Genomic DNA, 17,235 nt, shown 5'->3' on the forward strand with positions numbered 1-17,235 from the left:
CAATCATGCTTTTTTGTCAGAGTCCTAGAAATGGCTGTCCTTATACTAGCAAGTCAACTATTTTCAGGGTACCTGTTGCTGACAGTTCTTGTCAGCAATGAGTCAGCTTTCTAGTGTAGATAGGCACCTACTCCTTTTTGGCTTTTTTAAAAACTTCCTTGAACTCGCTACACTTAGTCTGACTTCTGCATGTCTTATTTCCCATTTGAAACTTTCCCAGACTGAGGCTTCAGTCACCTGGAATATAACAGATTACAGTATCAATGTTCTTTAACCTGTAACTGTTTAGTTGTCTTTCTTCTAAGGCTAGAAGAATACCATGGTCTTAGTGGTGGGTACCTAAATGTAATGGCTAGCTTAATTCCCACCCAACCCCAGCTACAAGGATTAGAATGTTTTTATGGAATATTGGATTTTCACTTTTATTTCTGTTGGAATAATAAACTAGATGTAGCACCTTCTGAAACTGCCTGGCTTGTTGGAGTTAATGGTATTTTTCTCTCCCCAGGAATTACTGTAACTATAGAGAGAACCTGAGGCACAATGGGAGACGATAGCGAGTGGGTTAAACTGTCCATTGACCAGAAATGTGAACACAAGGTAGGAGAACTTGTCCATGGGAGCTGGCTTGCTCCATATACTTGGTGTGGGTGGTTCAATGTGGCTGCTGTACATACTGATTACACCAAAGTGGGTAGAGTCTGGACAATCCCAGGTTAAAGCATGCAACCTAATTTGAAACTGCCTCAATTCTGTTAACAAAAGAGGGAACTGAAAGCTGAGTAGGATTTCTAGAGCAGAATTTAGTTGATAGCCTCCTCTTAATAGATCAATCGACGTGTAGTGTCCAACATGTTAATGTTCCACACGTGAAATGGATGTCCATGTCAGCTCCTCTGCAGTTGAACTGCTGCCAGGACCCCTGAGGAGTGATGGGAAGAATTGATATCAACCGGTGGTGGTGGTGGTGGTGGTGATGATTCTTTACTAAGAAGGAGATAATATATCCATTTTTCATGTCCACCTTCAAGTACAGTAGAACCTCAGAGTTACGAACACCAGCTTTACTAATTGACCAGTCAACCCCACACCTCATCTGGAACTGGAAGTACACAATCAGGGAGCAGCAGAGATTGGGAGGTGGGGAAAATACAGTACAGTATTATGTTAAACGTAAACTATTAAAAAAAAAAAGGGAAAGCAGGATGTTTCTTTACATAGGAAATCTTCAAAACTGTATTAAGTCAGTGTTCAGTTGTAAACTTTTTGAAAGAACAACCATAATATTTTGTTCAGTTATGAACAACCTCCATTCCTGAGGTGTTTGTAACTCTGAGGTTATACTGTAATGATTGAAGAGAAATCTTGAGGTTGCCAACACAGCGAGGATGTCTTGATACGTAGAAAAAATAAAACTTTCAGAATTTAAATTCAGTTAGGCTAATGTATTTGGTAAACCAAATACACCTCTACCTCGATATAACGCCGTCCTTGGGAGCCAAAATATCTTACCACGTTATAGGTGAAACCGTGTTATATTGAACTTGTTTTGATCCACTGGAGTGCGCAGCCCCCTCCCCCCAGAGCACTGCTTTACCGGTTGTATCCAAATTCGTGTTATATTGGGTGGCGTTATATCAAGGTAGCAGTGTATTCAGTATGTACTAGGAGTTTGATATTAGGTATGAATGTAACTTTGTGTATATGTACATTCTGTGGATTTTATTCCCACTTCAATCTCCTGACAAGTCTTATGTGGAGGAATTGAATCTGGTTCCAGTTGGCTGGCAAGTATAACTGAGCTGGGAGGTCTTTAAGGCCAAAGTGAATTGTACTCAACCTGTGAATTTAAGGAGCTTTTGCATCCTTGCTCTCCATCTTACTGAACAAACTGGAAGACAGGTAACCAGACACTTACGGGCAAATACTAAGGGTGATCAACTATTTTTTTTTTTAATTAAGAATTTCCTTAAGATGGGTCTTCCATGCTTTCTTAACTGTGAAAACCCTTCCTACCTTCAAGAAAAGCTGCATTGGAATATAAAATACTTTCCAAACTCTCACTCCAGCTAAAATGGGCATAGAATCACAAATTGAAGTTGGGGGGAAAAAAACTATTAGAATCACCTCATCTTTAATTCAGGATTGGTCCCTGCAGATATAACTTTGTTTTTATGTAGTACACTTTAGAAGTTGGTTTCTCATGAATTAAAGTGGGAGGCATCTATGCTTAGCCTGACACATATCAGTATAAGAATCTTGGAGATTCCCACAGCCACAAGACTTATGCTGATCTATAGATCAGCAGTTCTCAAAGTTTAGCAACCCTAGGACCTCCACTTTTATTTAAAAAATTTTGGGGACCCCAAGCCTTCCCTGCTCAGCCCCCCCCCCCCCCCCCCCCCGTGGCACTCTGTCCCCCATCCTCACTCACTTTCACAGGCTGGAGCAGGTTGGGGTGCAGGTTCTGGGAGGGAGTTTTGGTGTGGGAGGGGGTGCGGGCTCTGGGTATGGGAGGGAGTTTGGGTGCAGGCCCTGGGCTGGAGCAAGGGGTAGGGGTGCAGGCTCCTGATGGGTTGCGCTTACCTCTGGTGGCTCCCGAAAGCAACCGGCACATCTCTCTGGCAGCAGCTCCTAGGTGTGGGGGCCAGGGGGTCTCTGTGCACTACCCCTGCCCGCAGGCACCGCTCCCATTGACCTGCAGTTCCCAGCCATTGAGAGCTGCCGCATTGGAGCTTGGGGCGGGGGCAGTGCACGGAGGGACATTCTCCCCCCCACACACCTTGGCCCCACTGTGCTGACAGACTTTTAGCGCAAGGGAGTTGAGGGGGGGGGAGTTAATCAGCAGGCTCCATGGACCCGCGGAGGTACCCTCAATGGACCCCAGTTTGAGAAATGCTGCTTTAGATGTTGTATCGTCTGACTTATACTCAACCAAAAAAATTGTCCTGTTTTTTTCCCTCACTGGGAAGTTTCAGACTGCATCTCAGACATTCTGTCTTGATGTGTGTCGTGAAGTTGCATGCATTTTATGTTGAGATCATCCTTGGAAAGAGTGCTTTGGGATTATGTAGCTGCCCAGTTCATACAGATGGAGAAGTTTTAAATACTGTTCTAAAATGTTCTTGTTTAGCTTGCATATTCTAAGTAATCTTGGCTGTATTCATTTAAGGTAGCAGTGATGGTTTTTGTGTGTGTGTGTGTGTGTTGTTTTTTTAGTTAAACGTGACCTAAAAATGTACTCTCCGGACATACAGGCTAGGGCAGAATAAACAGTGTCTGTAACTGAATAAATGTATTAATCATAACTCTTGCCATGATCAAAATTAAACCAATTATACAAAGCTAGTACATACACTTAGGACCTGAAGCTGTACATAATTCCTATTGAGGAAAATAAGAATTCTGCACGTAGAGGGCTTGCAGGATTAAACACTTTTTCAAACCTTCAGTGGACTAACAAGCAATAATACCAGTGTGGGTAAAACTAATTCTTACATGAACCTGATGATGTTTCTTCAGTGGAGAATAGGCAGACTAGCTGCAGCTGGTGTATCTACACAAATTTTCATTCACAACTGATCTATGTGCTTGCTATTCTTAGCCTGTGCTTCCTTTGATCAGAGACAACTATTCAAGCTATGTACTGAGAAGGACAAATCTACACAAGTTATAATGAAAGTTAAATGGCAGGCTGTTTAACTAAATACAGTGCCTAACTCATGACTTCTTTTCCTAGTTGTGGAAAGCCAGAGTGAATGGCTATGAAGAAGCTCTGAAGCTTTTTCAGAAAATAGAAGATGAGAAAAGCCCTGAATGGTCCAAGTATCTGGGACTAATAAAGAAACTTGTGACAGACTCCAATGCGGTGGCTCAGTTGAAAGGATTAGAAGCAGCACTTGCCTATGTTGAAAATGCTCATGTAGCAGGAAAGTAAGTCCTTTCTCCTTCCTAATGTTTTTGTGACAGTTAACATGACCTTTCTAGGAAGAGCTAATTTGCCCTGTGCAGCTGCCACTTTTAGTGTTTCTGCCATGTTGCCAATTTACTGCCTGATCTGAAGAAACTGTTTACTGGATGGCCAGTTACTAATGACTCTCTGCTGTGCTCTGACTGTAACTTCTTGTATTCATAAGCTCTGTGACAAAACAGTGTGTTTTAGTATTCTAAATCCTAAAAAAAAGTCTTTTCTGAAACAGGAAAGACAAGTAAAATGCAATGATGAGTTGAAGGAATGATGCCATAAACTGGGATTCCTTTTCTCACTTGACCATAATGCATTAAGCAGTCTTATAACTTGAGAAGGGTAGAAGTGGAATAAAAAGTTCAAAGTTAAAAAATCCTTCACATGAAACTGAACTCTTCTTCAATAGACCTATATGGAGTGAGTAGAACACACAATTAACTTTGGAGTCAAGGCTTAGATGAGATTGCCTGGATTATGTATGGTAAAAATACTATGTGATTTTAGTTTTAATGTACAAAATCCCAGCCAACTAACAGTCTTTGTGAAGCATTGTGATTGTCAAACAGTATAAATGAAAACTCATTCAAATGTGGTGAGTGATCTGGTCTATCATCCAATGTAGTGTACAGTGCAAGGTTACAAGAAATCAGGAGCTGCTGTTTGCATGGTAACTGTTTCTTTAAACCTGCTGACGTTTAGAAAAGAACCATCTGGGTTAACTTTCTTCCTCCTGACTCAGGGTGGATTTGATTTAAATCAGTTTGATTTAAATCACTAGTCAGGAAGACTTGATTTAATCATGGATTTCTACATAAAAGTGCATTCTTGTTGGTCGTTATAACCTTAATACATATTCTTCACAACTCTGAGATAGATGAGACCCAATCTGGGTCTCTTTTACGGCCTACTGCCATTATAGGTTTTCCCTTCTGGTGAGAGAGTGGTGTGGTAGATCTCAAATCAATGAAGGCTACACTCAGAAAGACCTCAAGACTCCTGGAATATTCTGCTCAAACAGTTTCACTTTTGTTTCTACTGCTTTTCCCTCCCTTCTCACATTTATCTCCAGACTACTTCTCCTTGTCCAGATCTATTCTGCCCCCAACAACTTTCTGTTCATTGAACTTTTTGAAACTTGTGTATTTCTCTCCTTGTCATAAGGAACTTACAGGAAATAATAGTGTGGGACATACTTTTTAGTTTTTTAATAATAAACTGTTTTTAATATGTAGTGAATTTTGTTAGCAGTCTAATCATTTCTATTGCTATGTTGCAGAAAAAGTAAAATAGGGAGGGGGGAAATCTTACAATTAAATGAGTCAACTTTCAGAATTTAACTGGAAAATTCTATATGCTCTAGAAATGTGTAGAAATCAAACCAATGGACTTTGTTTATCTCTAGTTCAAAACTAGCAACCCATTTCACCATGTTCGTTGGATGTAGCATTAGAAATCAGTTAACCTTAACTCAGGACGTTAAGAAAACACAGCACACCAAGCAATTGTAGGTAGTCTTCTCTTGTATACTGGAGAAGTTAAAATTGTCATGTTTTTGGGAGTTGCTCCATCGGCTAGAGACAGCCAGAACTGCTTGTATAGTGAACAGTGATGTTCTAATATCGCTGGTTTTTAATTAAAGAACAGAAGTCTTTAGAATAGACTGTCCTTCCCAACCAAAGTGCAGTATTGCCAGCTGCAGTGGTATCCTAGATTTTACTATACCTTTCTCTGCTTCCAAGGCCAGGGTATATCTACATAGCAAAGAAAAACCCGGGGCTGGCCAGTGCCAGCCAACTCGGGCTCATGGGGCTTTGGCTGCGGGGCTATTTCATTGTGTGAAGACTTCCAGGCTTGGACTGGAGCACGGGCTCTAGGACCGTCCCACCCTGCAGGATCGTAGAGCCCAGGCTCTAGTCCAAGCCTGGAAGTCATTCACAGCAATGAAACAGCACCGCAGCCTGAGCCCTGCAAGCCTGAGTCGGCTGGCATGGACCAGTTGCAGGTTTTTCTTGACTATGTAGATGTACCCTCAGAGTACAGACTTAATGTTGTCCACTTTACATTCAGCTCAATGAAGAGAGCATCTGTGTTGGAAATTTTTACTCTTTCAAATGATAAAATTGAAGATGCAAATTATTAGTACCTCAGACGGGTGTTGTATTAAAAAGTCCTGTCAATAGTTTCAAAACTATAGCATATGCTATAATTAACTGCTAAATTCCAGCACTTGGAATATCCATCCTGATGGTGCATACCAGCATACTTTCCCTTATTCTCTTCTAAATCCCTCCTTCAATTAATCTTTTCTTCCTCATCCCTTAAACCCACTCTTCTATGCCAACCTTCTATATTATCTAAAGATTTAAAAAGAAGCTAAAGGACAGAGCATGTAATTCCATAACTGCTGTATATGAACCTCCCTCTTTTCCTGGTATCTTTTTGTACTATACTTAGATTGCAAGTTTCTTGAGCATGGATTTGCATCTTTATTTTCTGTATGAAGCACTGTATACCTATGAGAGAGCAGAGTGTCTGTCTGTCCATAATATTTCTCTCACGCACAACTTTTGGTTAGTGCCTTGGAACTCTCAAAACTAGTCTCCTCGGGCGTCATGCTGTTCTGCATGTATTGAAAGATTAGTGTGCACATATATATTATTAGTGGTGCCCATTAGTGTGGGTTCCTCTGTGCTAGCACTGTACAGTCCCTGCCACGAAAAGCTTTACAATCTTAAACAAGATACAACAGGCACATGAAACAAACATAGAGGGGGAACACTCTTTAGCTAGTAAAGTGCATGTGTAGTACCGAGCCAAGTTCAGTAACAGTGGAGCAAGTCTTTAGGGAATGTTATTGCCATGGTTAACCTAAATAAGATCTAGTTTCCAGAATGTGAAGCTTGCTTAGTTATCTCAGTATTACTATGTGTGTATATGTTTCATGGGTCGTAGAACTAATTACATTTGCTATTCTGTCTGCTGAAAACTTAAATGTGATCTGTTTTCAGGACAACAGGAGAAGTGATTTCTGGAGTTGTAAATAAAGTGTTCAATCAACCTAAAGCCAGAGCAAAGGAGTTGGGTATAGACATCTGTTTAATGTATATAGAAATTGAGAAAGGGGAGCCTGTACAAGAAGAGCTGTTAAAAGGCCTGGACAACAAGAACCCTAAGATCATAGTAGCATGTATAGAGACATTGAGGAAAGCACTGAGGTAAGTTCTCTTGTTTCAACTCCACATGCTGTTAAGTAACAGATAATTTAGGTAAGGCTGTAGGTGGCTCTGGAATTTGGTATTGTTAAATCTTCTAGATTGTAATGACTTCAGTGAACTGAATCTTTTTTAATGGCCACATTTGCCCTGACAGGAACAGTGTGGGAATTTAATCAGATGAGTTTTCTCTGCAATTACCGTTCTTGTGTCTTGATCAGTTTCGGTCTTGGCAATCTGGTTGCCAGACTGATTAAGGAAAACATTTTCTTGAATGCTAGGAGCAGGGTTATTGCCCAGCAGAACTATTGATTCCAGGCTTGGGAACTTACCTCTTCTGAACAGATAAAACAAAGTTGTTGAATGAACTAGAACAATTGTAAATAAATACACCTCTACCCCGCTATAACATGAATGTGGATATAATGTGGTAAAGCAGTGCTCTGGGGGGGGGGACGGGGGGAGGTGAGGAGGGCTGCGCACTCGGGCAGATCAAAGCAAGTTCAATATAACGCGGTTTCACCTATAATGCATTAAGATTTTTTTGGCTCCCGAGGACACTGTTAATATCAGGGTAGAAGGGTATCTTTGAGTTTTAAAATAAAAATGGTTTTGTGTCCTCCCCACAAATGCTCCCCTTGCTGATTGCTAATGCATAAAGTAATATAATCTATTAGTGTGGTGTTAATGAAACAACAGTCTCACTTGGGATAACAACAGCTTTCACTAAAGAATTTGATATTGTTCAGGTCATTCCTAAAGCAAATTTTAAATCTCTTTGGCTTGGTGTGCATGCAATTAAAGAAAAGATGCGTCTTGTATTGTGCAATAATTTATTTTAAAGCAAGAACTGGTGAGCAAGGGAATTCATGTGTCTGGCATAGTCTAGGAATTTCTTAATAGGAAAGGTTATAACATACTACTGAAACTTCTCAGAAGCCCAATCAGTGTAAGTCTAAAATTATATTTAATTTTAGACTTATAGCACATCTTGGGTACAAATGTCACATGAAGTGTCTTACATGTGTCAAATCTGGAAAAAAAAAAAAAAGGGAATGTTGCTTATAAGTTTCTGAATACTTTTCTATATTTTTTTCCACTTTCAGATTTCTAATTCAGGAGTTCCATGTAGTATCAGTTACTTAGCTGTCCCCTTGATCTGTAGATGAACTTTTAAAAATATTCCCTTGGAAGTGTCTAATTTCACCAGTATGTGGAGTTTGCCAAATCCCTGTAGTATTTCTCTTTGCTAAATGTAGGCTTATTATCATTGTTTTCCTCTTCTCTCCTCCCCCAAGACACTTTTTTTTTTTCCTTTTTTCCTCAGTCTAAATCTCTAAATTTTCAGTGTCTGATGGATGATCCTGTCAGTATTTGGTATGTGAAACAGAAACTTTAAGCATAGGAATCTCTAGAACAGATACAAATGGCCAGTATTGGGTCCTTTTTGAAGAAAGCAACCCCCTAAAAATCAGCTAGTTCCTAAAGCATGAGGATAGATTGTCTTTGTTGTTGTTGTTCCATCTACTGTTACTGCAGATGACGTCCTACGTCTAAAGCCTATTTTTAATTCTAAGATATATGCCTCTGTAGTAGTGTCCCAGATTTAAGAGTAATTATCAGTTATAAGTTGCCTTCTTTAATCATGTTATGTTGTGCTATAAAAACAAACCGTGTAACTGGGAATCCTGATGAGCCTTCTCTGCCACTTGCGTTTCAGCTGTAGCTCATTCTATAGTTATGTTCAATTCTTTAAACTAGTCTATAAAATTATTTTATATCCTTCAGAGATGAGATGGTAAAACCAAATTCATTATTCAAGGTGGAACTCACCATTGACCCATGGGACTAGACGGTTTTTTGCATTTTTGCTGTATTAATACAAGAACAGAGATCTCAGTCTTTGTGGCCCATCCTGTGTATCAAGCAGGCATCTTTGAGCTGTCTGCATTGGTGCCTAGCTTTGTCAAGCGTGTAACCAATTAGAACCCATTTGTTTTAATTAAAAAATGTTCCTTCAGTGTGCATTACCTCACACTTCTCAGGTTTTAGTCTGTTGTTTAGCTAGTTAATAGGGAAATTCTTCCATAGTTACTCACAATCATCCCTAGTCTCTTGACATAACCATGTTGTAGGCTAATGTATGGACCAACATTGGCCCTAGTATGCTTCCCTGGGAAATTCTGGTATATATTAACCTTCCCTTGCACTGGATTGGTGACTCATTTGTATTCTATATCTTAATCCGTGACTGGGATGTTCCTCCTGCAGATAATCTGTTTGTTATAAAGCTTCTTCTAAACATCTGATAACAAGAGTACAATAGCACCTGACCAGTTCTTAGTAGCAGAGTACAGGAAGAGTACTGGTGTGCTCCCATTCAGTAGTGATTGAAAGCTGAGACTGTGCAACAGGCACAAGGGCAACTTGCAGATTCTGGTACCAAATGGTGGATGACCAGGTTTGTGGGGGGGAAGTTTGTGTCAAAGTGCACACTTTCTGTGAGATGACCCATGGCTCACTAATCTGCTCTGACAAACAGCAAAATTACTAATGCTTTTCTGCAGTGTGCCTCCAAGGGATAGTCAAAGGAGATTCTAGTGTGATCAGAAAAATAGATCACACAAACTCCAGTCTAAGGAGATTTCTTGTTCTCTGGCAAGGGGACAGGCTTAAGCAGCAGGTTGGATTACATGCTTTGAAGTGGTTCAAAAGCCTGGTTTTATTATTCCAAACTATGTGAAGGAGGGAAGGAATTGTGATAGAGCAACTGTTCTTTAACACAACAAATGAGTAGCTTCAGATTGGTAAATGATGGCAATGCATGTTAATATGTAGAACCATTGCTGATAGTATATATTCTGACACAACCCTTGTATAGGCTGTGTCTTGTACAAGCAGTTCTGTCTAGGACCCTAGCTGTGTCAAGATAATAGCTAATTAACATTGATGGTCTTTGTGGCTGAATTTGTTGGATTTTGCGCTCTGCCATTGACATCTGTGTGTGTTCTTTTTAACTTTCAGTGAGTTTGGTTCAAAAATAATCTCACTAAAGCCAATTATCAAAGTGTTGCCAAAACTCTTTGAGTCTCGAGAGAAGGCTGTTCGAGATGAAGCCAAACTCCTTGCTGTAGAGATCTACCGCTGGATAAGGGATGCTCTGAGACCACCATTACAGAACATAAACTCGGTTCAGGTAGGCTACAGAAAGTGTCTATCTGGGCAAAGTTTTATGAACTAAGGTTCATAAATATTCCAGTGTTCAAACTAATTCTTATAACCCCCTGTTATATACCAGGATGGGATATTTTTACCTGAGCATATATTTTTCTTGAGCCTTTCTGTCTTACTGAAAACTGTAGAGTGTTTTTACTAGACAGCAAACTTTCTCTCTAAAACAAAATTATTTCATTTTTGTGGCTTCAAAATAGTAACTAAGCAACATTTGTGGTTAAAGATGCATAGCAAATCTGTTCACTACTTCTTTGGTGGGTGAGAAGTGGGAAAAATACCATATCCAATTGCAACTAGAGGGGGAATTTAGGTGGGTAGTTTAGATTCTCCCCATCTTTTTTGGGCAACTACACTTGCCCATCTGCTCCCTTTAATAACTAGGTGTCAGGGTCACCATTCTCTCTTGGCAAAGAAGAGAGAACTTGCAATGTATTATAACAAAAATAAATACGTTCTGGTAATGTCCCGGATTTGATAGGCATTGTCTATGCACAGGAAGGTCTTAATGCAATAGCATGGTGTTATGGAAACTAAATACTCAATCTTCAGGGCTTTTCAAATGCCCACACATCCATCCTCTGTTTAATTGAGTATTGTGGTCAGATGGGAAGTTGTTGCTTTTAAACAATAAGGTAGTAACATCTCTGGTATACAGAGAGATTCAAAAAGATTCCTTTCCCTGAAAAACTGAATTACCAGTACTGGTTTCTACAACTAGGTATTCAAAGCTGGGCTGACCCAACCCTGCTTACCTAGTGACTTTATGCTATAGCCATGCCATTGCATGCAGGGAGATTAATAAAGACTTTCATATAATCAACCAGCCATTTTTCCTTTATTTAGATCATAACCTCTTCACAAAAGCCAAAAATGTTTTCCCACTGTCCTAACCAGTTTCTGTTTTTTAGTAAACATTTCCCTCACCCCTGGTAATATTTCTATGCACTATAAATATTACTAGTCAAAATCCTAAACAGTGAGTTTACCATACCTCTGGGAGGAAGGAGGTTAGCTTTGTTGCCTCTGGCCATCTCCACAATCAGACAAATACTGTAGTATTACAATATCATTGCAAGTGAACTGAAAGGATAGCACAACCAGATTATAAGATTAAAACCTAAACAAGAAAATTCCTGACAATTGGGGGGGGAAATACATTGCTTTTAATAAGGTGGAAGTTTGGCTTGAGTAATCCTATATCATTGGTGGAATGTTATGTTTCATGCTTTAGGCCTTGAGAATTATTCTTGTGATTCTTACAGCTAAAAGAGCTGGAAGAAGAATGGGTCAAGCTACCGCCAGCAGCTCCCAAACAGACCAGATTCCTGCGTTCCCAGCAAGAGCTGAAAGCCAAGTTTGAGCAGCAGCAGGCAGCTGGAGGTGATGCAGATGGAGGTAACCTATGTGATGTTGGTACTCTACTTGGAAACTCTAAACTTTTTTAACATTTATTAAAAGACACAGTAAGAAATAGAACAGACCAAAAAGGTGCAATCAATTAAAAGAGATGTAAAGCAAATGGGGAACACCATCCTAACAAGACACATTTGGGGGAGAAAATAGTATTGAACATCATCCTAGTATCAAAGTAGCAAAAACATTACCATTCATAGACCACTTCCCCTCCTGTCTTTGATAAAGGGACCATGGGGATGTGTAAGAATGAAATTTGACTGAAATGACAAGGCTCTCTGCTAAGCTTGCATACCCCTAATTTTTCCTCTCTTGGCCTGCAGGAGGAGATGATGGGGATGAGGTTGTCCCACAGGTGGATGCTTATGAGCTGCTGGAAGCTGTGGAGATTCTTTCCAAACTTCCCAAAGACTTCTATGACAAAATAGTAAGTATAAACCGCCAACTCTTTTCTCTGCAATATTGAGAGGTGACGGCTGATGGACTTTAAGACCCGACATACATCCTGCAAATAGGCAGTACTGTTATATGAATAATAGGGAGCTGGCTTGCAAGCTTTGCGGGGAGGGATAGCTCAGTGGTTTGAGCATTGGCCTGCTAAACCCAGGGTTGTGAGTTCAAACATTGAGGGGGCCACTTAGGGATCTGGGGCAAAAATTGGTCCTGCTAGTGAAGGCAGGGGGCTGGACTTGATGACCTTTCAAGGTCCCTTCCAGTTCTAGGAGATTGGTATATCTCCAATTATTATTTTTTAAGATATAGGCTGTCTAATCTGCATAAATAGCTGTAAAATGAAGATGGAAATTGAAATGTGGGAGTGCATTCCAATGGCTAGCTGTAACCACCAATCTTAGAGTATATGAGGATTTGAAGAGTACTTGAATTTCTTGGGACAAAGTTAGGCTCTAGAGTCTATGGTCTGTCTACAGTGAGCTTTCCTAGAGCCGTTAGGTGTCTGGTGTACACAAATATAGAATGCTTTGCTTTGCAGGAAGCCAAGAAGTGGCAAGAGAGAAAAGAAGCTCTGGAAGCTGTTGAAATGCTGGTAAAGAATCCCAAACTAGAAGCAGGGGACTATGCAGACATGGTGAAAGTTCTTAAGAAGGTAAAAATTGCTGTACCCGTCATATGTATTTTGCATTTGTATATTGCAGCAGTTAACTGCTTAATGCCAAAAGATTAGATTTTAATGCCTGAAAGGCCACCACTGGTCATAAGACCAAATACTGGCATTATGCCTCTGTCCAAATTACTCTTAACATTACACCTGTGATGAACAGACCCACCCAATAGGGTGGTGCTTAAATTATTTTGGCTTGCTTCTGTCCTGTTGAACATTGATACCTGTAGTCTTCTCAAATAGTATGAGAATCCAACAGACCTTACCCAAATGTATTATTGGAGGAATGTGCCTCTTCCTGCAGACACTTGAGGACAGTTTAGAAAAAATGGGATGGAGGAAAAATACTGAATATATATCAGTGGTATGCTCTCACCTTGAATTCTGTGTTCAGTTCTGGTCACCCTTTTTCAAAGAATATAGCACAATTACAGGGTATCACGGCACACAATTGGCTTGTAGAACACATTGCCATGTAACATCAGAGCTAAGAGCTTAACTGGATTTGGAAAAGGATTGGATGGTTATACAAATAACAAGAATATTCAGAATTCTTATAGTAAAGATTTAAAATAAAAAGATATGGAACGGCTGTAAACTCTATTCTCCAGAGAAAAAGGAGAACCTCTAATGAGTGGGGTTTAGTAAGAAACTTCCCCTTTGTCCTGTAACGCTCCGGGTAGGTTATTGCACAACTTCCTACTGCAGGGCTTCATGCACCTTCCTTTGAAGCAGGTGGTGCAGCCTACTGTTGGAGATAGATCAGTGGTCTATAACCTGATCCAGTATGGGAATTCCTATGTTCCTAGCCTTGTCCACAAGTCTCTAGGGATTGATCATATTCCTTCCACCTTCAGACCAAATGTTCTGCTTGTGAAGGTGCAGAAATAGTGGCAATTTAATGCTTTCACTTGATTGTATTACAATCCTAACTTTCAAATCTGATTTTTGCGGGAGCAGCATGCCTACTCAATGCTCCCTTAGGGGACTGCAGTTTTCTAGGGCTTTGGCTGCCTGTTTGGGATTTCACAAGTCCAAGTAGAGGAGAATGGTACCTCCACAACCTGCAGCTCTTCATAAAGCTGCCATTTTTAGACACACAAGTGGCACTACATTGTAAGTGTGTAATATGTACATGCATTTAGATGTATGCTTTCAACTAACCTTTTTAGCTCCCCATCCAAACACCTGGTCTTAAGTTAATTCCAGTCTATATTTATTAAAGTATAGTTCTGCAAAATGGGGAAGATTTGTCTCATCCAGCCCTTGACTTACTCTTCTATCAGAAATCCATATGGTTTCCTGACTGAGACTTTCAAGTTAGTCAGGCACACTTTGTTACTGGCAAACTACATCCTTTTAAAGGCAGTCCTGAAATGTACCTGTTTGAGATCAACCCACACACTCACAATTGATGCACACTCAATTAGAGAGAGTAGAATTCTCTCTGGCAAGAACTAGAATCTGATTTCTGATTGCCTTTGAGTTTGGGTCTGTCATGCACTCTGTAAAATATACATGTGTGTGTACACACCACATTGATTTATGGGCCTGTGGTAGAAGCAACCAAATGATCCTTTTGAGTCCAGATGCAAGGCATAACTTGCACTAACATCCTAAAACTTTCTGAGCAGAAGATGGCAATCACAAACTGGTACATAGCCATTTAATACTCAGCAGGGAATTCCGCACCAAAAAATTAAATTCTGTGCACAATATTATAAAATTCTGCATATTTTCTTTGTCAAAATAACACCATATAATCACACCAGTTTCAATTATTTTGGTAACTTTTATTTCAAAATACCTGTCAGCAAGTATGTCTGTAACAATACAAGAACAAAAACGTTTCTCCCAGGAGAAGAGAGTTAAACCCCTATAACAACCCAGTTCCTGTTTCTCTGTTACCATTTTATTGGGTGCCTCAATCTGGGTGTGTCACATGCCAGCTGGACACCTCGGGGAGTGGGGGGGGCACTCCGCCTCTCCGGTCTGATACCTGCACCCCCTCCCCCCCCCCCCCCCCCCAAAAAAAAAGGCCCAGGGAAACAGCCTGCTGCTGGTTCCAGGGCTTGTACAGAGTTTCCTGCACACCACCACCTTCCTTCAAGATGTACTGGGAACTGGAGCTGCCTGGAACCCTCCAGCTCTCCCTCCCCCTTGGCAGTGTCTTGTATTTGCGAGCTGGAGAGTTGGGCTCTGCTGGGTCCAGCGGCTCTGCTGCACCAGTTCCATGGGGAAAAATGAAATTCTGCACAGATCATTAATTCTGCATAAATTCAGCGTTGCGCAGTGGGGCAGAATTCCCCCAGAAGTAATTTAACGTAGTATGATGGGACTTTCATTGACTGGCTAGGACTACTACAGTTCACTGATTGAATGATAAATGTTACTTCAGCGTACCAGGACAGTGATGCAATATCCTTCTGGGATTGAATGAAATTTTCCGGCCCAGTTTAAGTTGGTACCCAAGTAACTGCTTCACTCTTAACTTTGAACAAATTCACTGTTGCTGCTGTGGCCATCCTTTCAATGCAAGTAGCACTCTGCCTAGACTACTTCTGATTCTCTGAAATCTTGCCTGTTTGCCTGTAATGTTGTCCTTCCTTTGCAGGTTGTTGGAAAGGACACAAATGTCATGTTGGTTGCTTTGGCTGCCAAATGCCTTGCTGGATTGGCTACCGGCCTCAGGAAGAAATTTGGACAATATGCAGGACAAGTAAGTAATAGGTACTTCACTCTGCATTTCCTCCTTGGTATATGGTGACAGTAATAAAACTCCTATAAAAATAACTACTCCTTTTAATGACTGTCAGGGCTTGGTATTTCTCTTTTTAAACAAAGTAAACGTGATATGCATATATTCCTTCTACACTTTTTAATACTTGCTGGATTAAGGGGTGAAAGTTTCCAAGTATGTACAGATCTTTAGTCGTGGTATTAAGTTACAAGGTCCTTGTTTCCTGTTCTTTACTGCTAAGCATGAGCAGGGTCCAATGTCATTGCAGGAACAATTCTTAAATTCCATGATATTTAATTTGTTCTACTGCCCTCAAATACCCTTTGTCCCTATTCCCTCATTCCCAGAGGAACACCCACAGAAACACAGATTTGTAGCTCATAAAAGAAAATATTCACTGACCTAGAATGCCAAATGTTGGGGAAGAAGGGGAGCGTGTAGGAGACTTCAGTGGCTTATCTATCTGATTTCTCAGACCTGTGCTGATATGCTGCTCTCTAAGCCATAGGTTCTCAGGACAAATTATTTGGTGGCTGTGCTCTTGCTCACCTGGAGGGCAAGGTAGCCAGGGTCCTCACGGGCAACATGACCTCCATGTTCTATATCAACAGGCAAGGCGCTGTCCGATCCTCTGCCACAAAGCCCTCAGTCTGTGGGACTTTTGTATAGCCTCCGACATCCACCTAAAGGCCTTCCACCTGCTGGGCTTCTGGAACGTGAGGACGGATTTCTTGAGCAGGGATTTTTCCTCTCAACACAAATGGTCTCTCCACCCGGAAGTGGCCCACCAGCTCTTCCAGAGGTGGGGAACTTCCCAGGTGAACCTATTCACAACCCGGCAGAACCAGCGATGTCCCTGGTTCTGCTCTGGGGGCACCTGGGGAGAGGCGCTATCTCTGATGCCTTTCTCCTGGCCTGGTCGGGCCAGCTTCTCTATGCCTTTTCCCCTATTCCCTCTAATCAGCGGGATCCTGGAAAAGATAGACAGACAAGGCCCAGGTCCTTCTCGTAGCCCAAGCACAGCCCAGGCAGCATTGGTACGGGACCCTCTCGGGCCTGGCAGTGGCTCTGCCGTGGCCGTTGCCACTCTGCCTGGACCTGGTCTCTCAGGACCAGGGCCACCTCCTCCATCCCAACCTAGCGGCTCTTCACCTCACAGTGTGGCTGCTCAGTGGCTAGGTGGCGAGGAAAGGACATGCTTGGAATGAGTTCAGTGAGTCCTCCTTGAAAGTAGATGGCCTTCCACTCGCCGCTCCTATTTTGGCAAAGTGGTCTCATTTTTCTAGGTGGGCTGCGGACCAGGGTGTTTCCCTGATGGACGCCCTGCTCCAACTTATCCTTGATTACCACCTCTACCTGAGGGCCCAGGGCCTGGCACCCTCGTCAGTCAGGGTGCACCTGGCAGCCATTTTGGCCTTCCAACCCCCGGTGCAAGGACACAGTGTTTTCTCATGCTGTGACCGGCTGGTTCCTTAAGGGTTTGGACCGTCTATACCCATATTCTAAGCCCCTGGTCCCACTGTGGGACCTGAACCTGGTGCTTGTTCAT

General features: G+C 41.4%; 1 protein-coding gene across 2 annotated transcripts in view; it reads left to right on the forward strand.

Moving 5' to 3' along the window:
• The first annotated feature begins 508 nt into the window (after positions 1-508).
• The window catches only part of CKAP5 (cytoskeleton associated protein 5), a 79,329-nt gene continuing 62,602 nt past the window's right edge, over positions 509-17,235 (forward strand). For both annotated transcript variants that reach the window (XM_045013848.1, XM_045013849.1), the window contains exons 1-8: positions 509-600; positions 3,740-3,933; positions 6,976-7,182; positions 10,204-10,375; positions 11,676-11,808; positions 12,150-12,253; positions 12,818-12,931; positions 15,561-15,665. In XM_045013848.1, coding sequence (XP_044869783.1) covers positions 544-600; positions 3,740-3,933; positions 6,976-7,182; positions 10,204-10,375; positions 11,676-11,808; positions 12,150-12,253; positions 12,818-12,931; positions 15,561-15,665 — 1,086 coding nt within the window. In that variant the 5' untranslated portion in view covers positions 509-543. The remainder of the gene's footprint in view (positions 601-3,739; positions 3,934-6,975; positions 7,183-10,203; positions 10,376-11,675; positions 11,809-12,149; positions 12,254-12,817; positions 12,932-15,560; positions 15,666-17,235) is intronic.

Source organism: Mauremys mutica, chromosome 4, assembly GCF_020497125.1.
Source record: "Mauremys mutica isolate MM-2020 ecotype Southern chromosome 4, ASM2049712v1, whole genome shotgun sequence".
Taxonomy (NCBI): Eukaryota; Metazoa; Chordata; order Testudines; family Geoemydidae; genus Mauremys; species Mauremys mutica.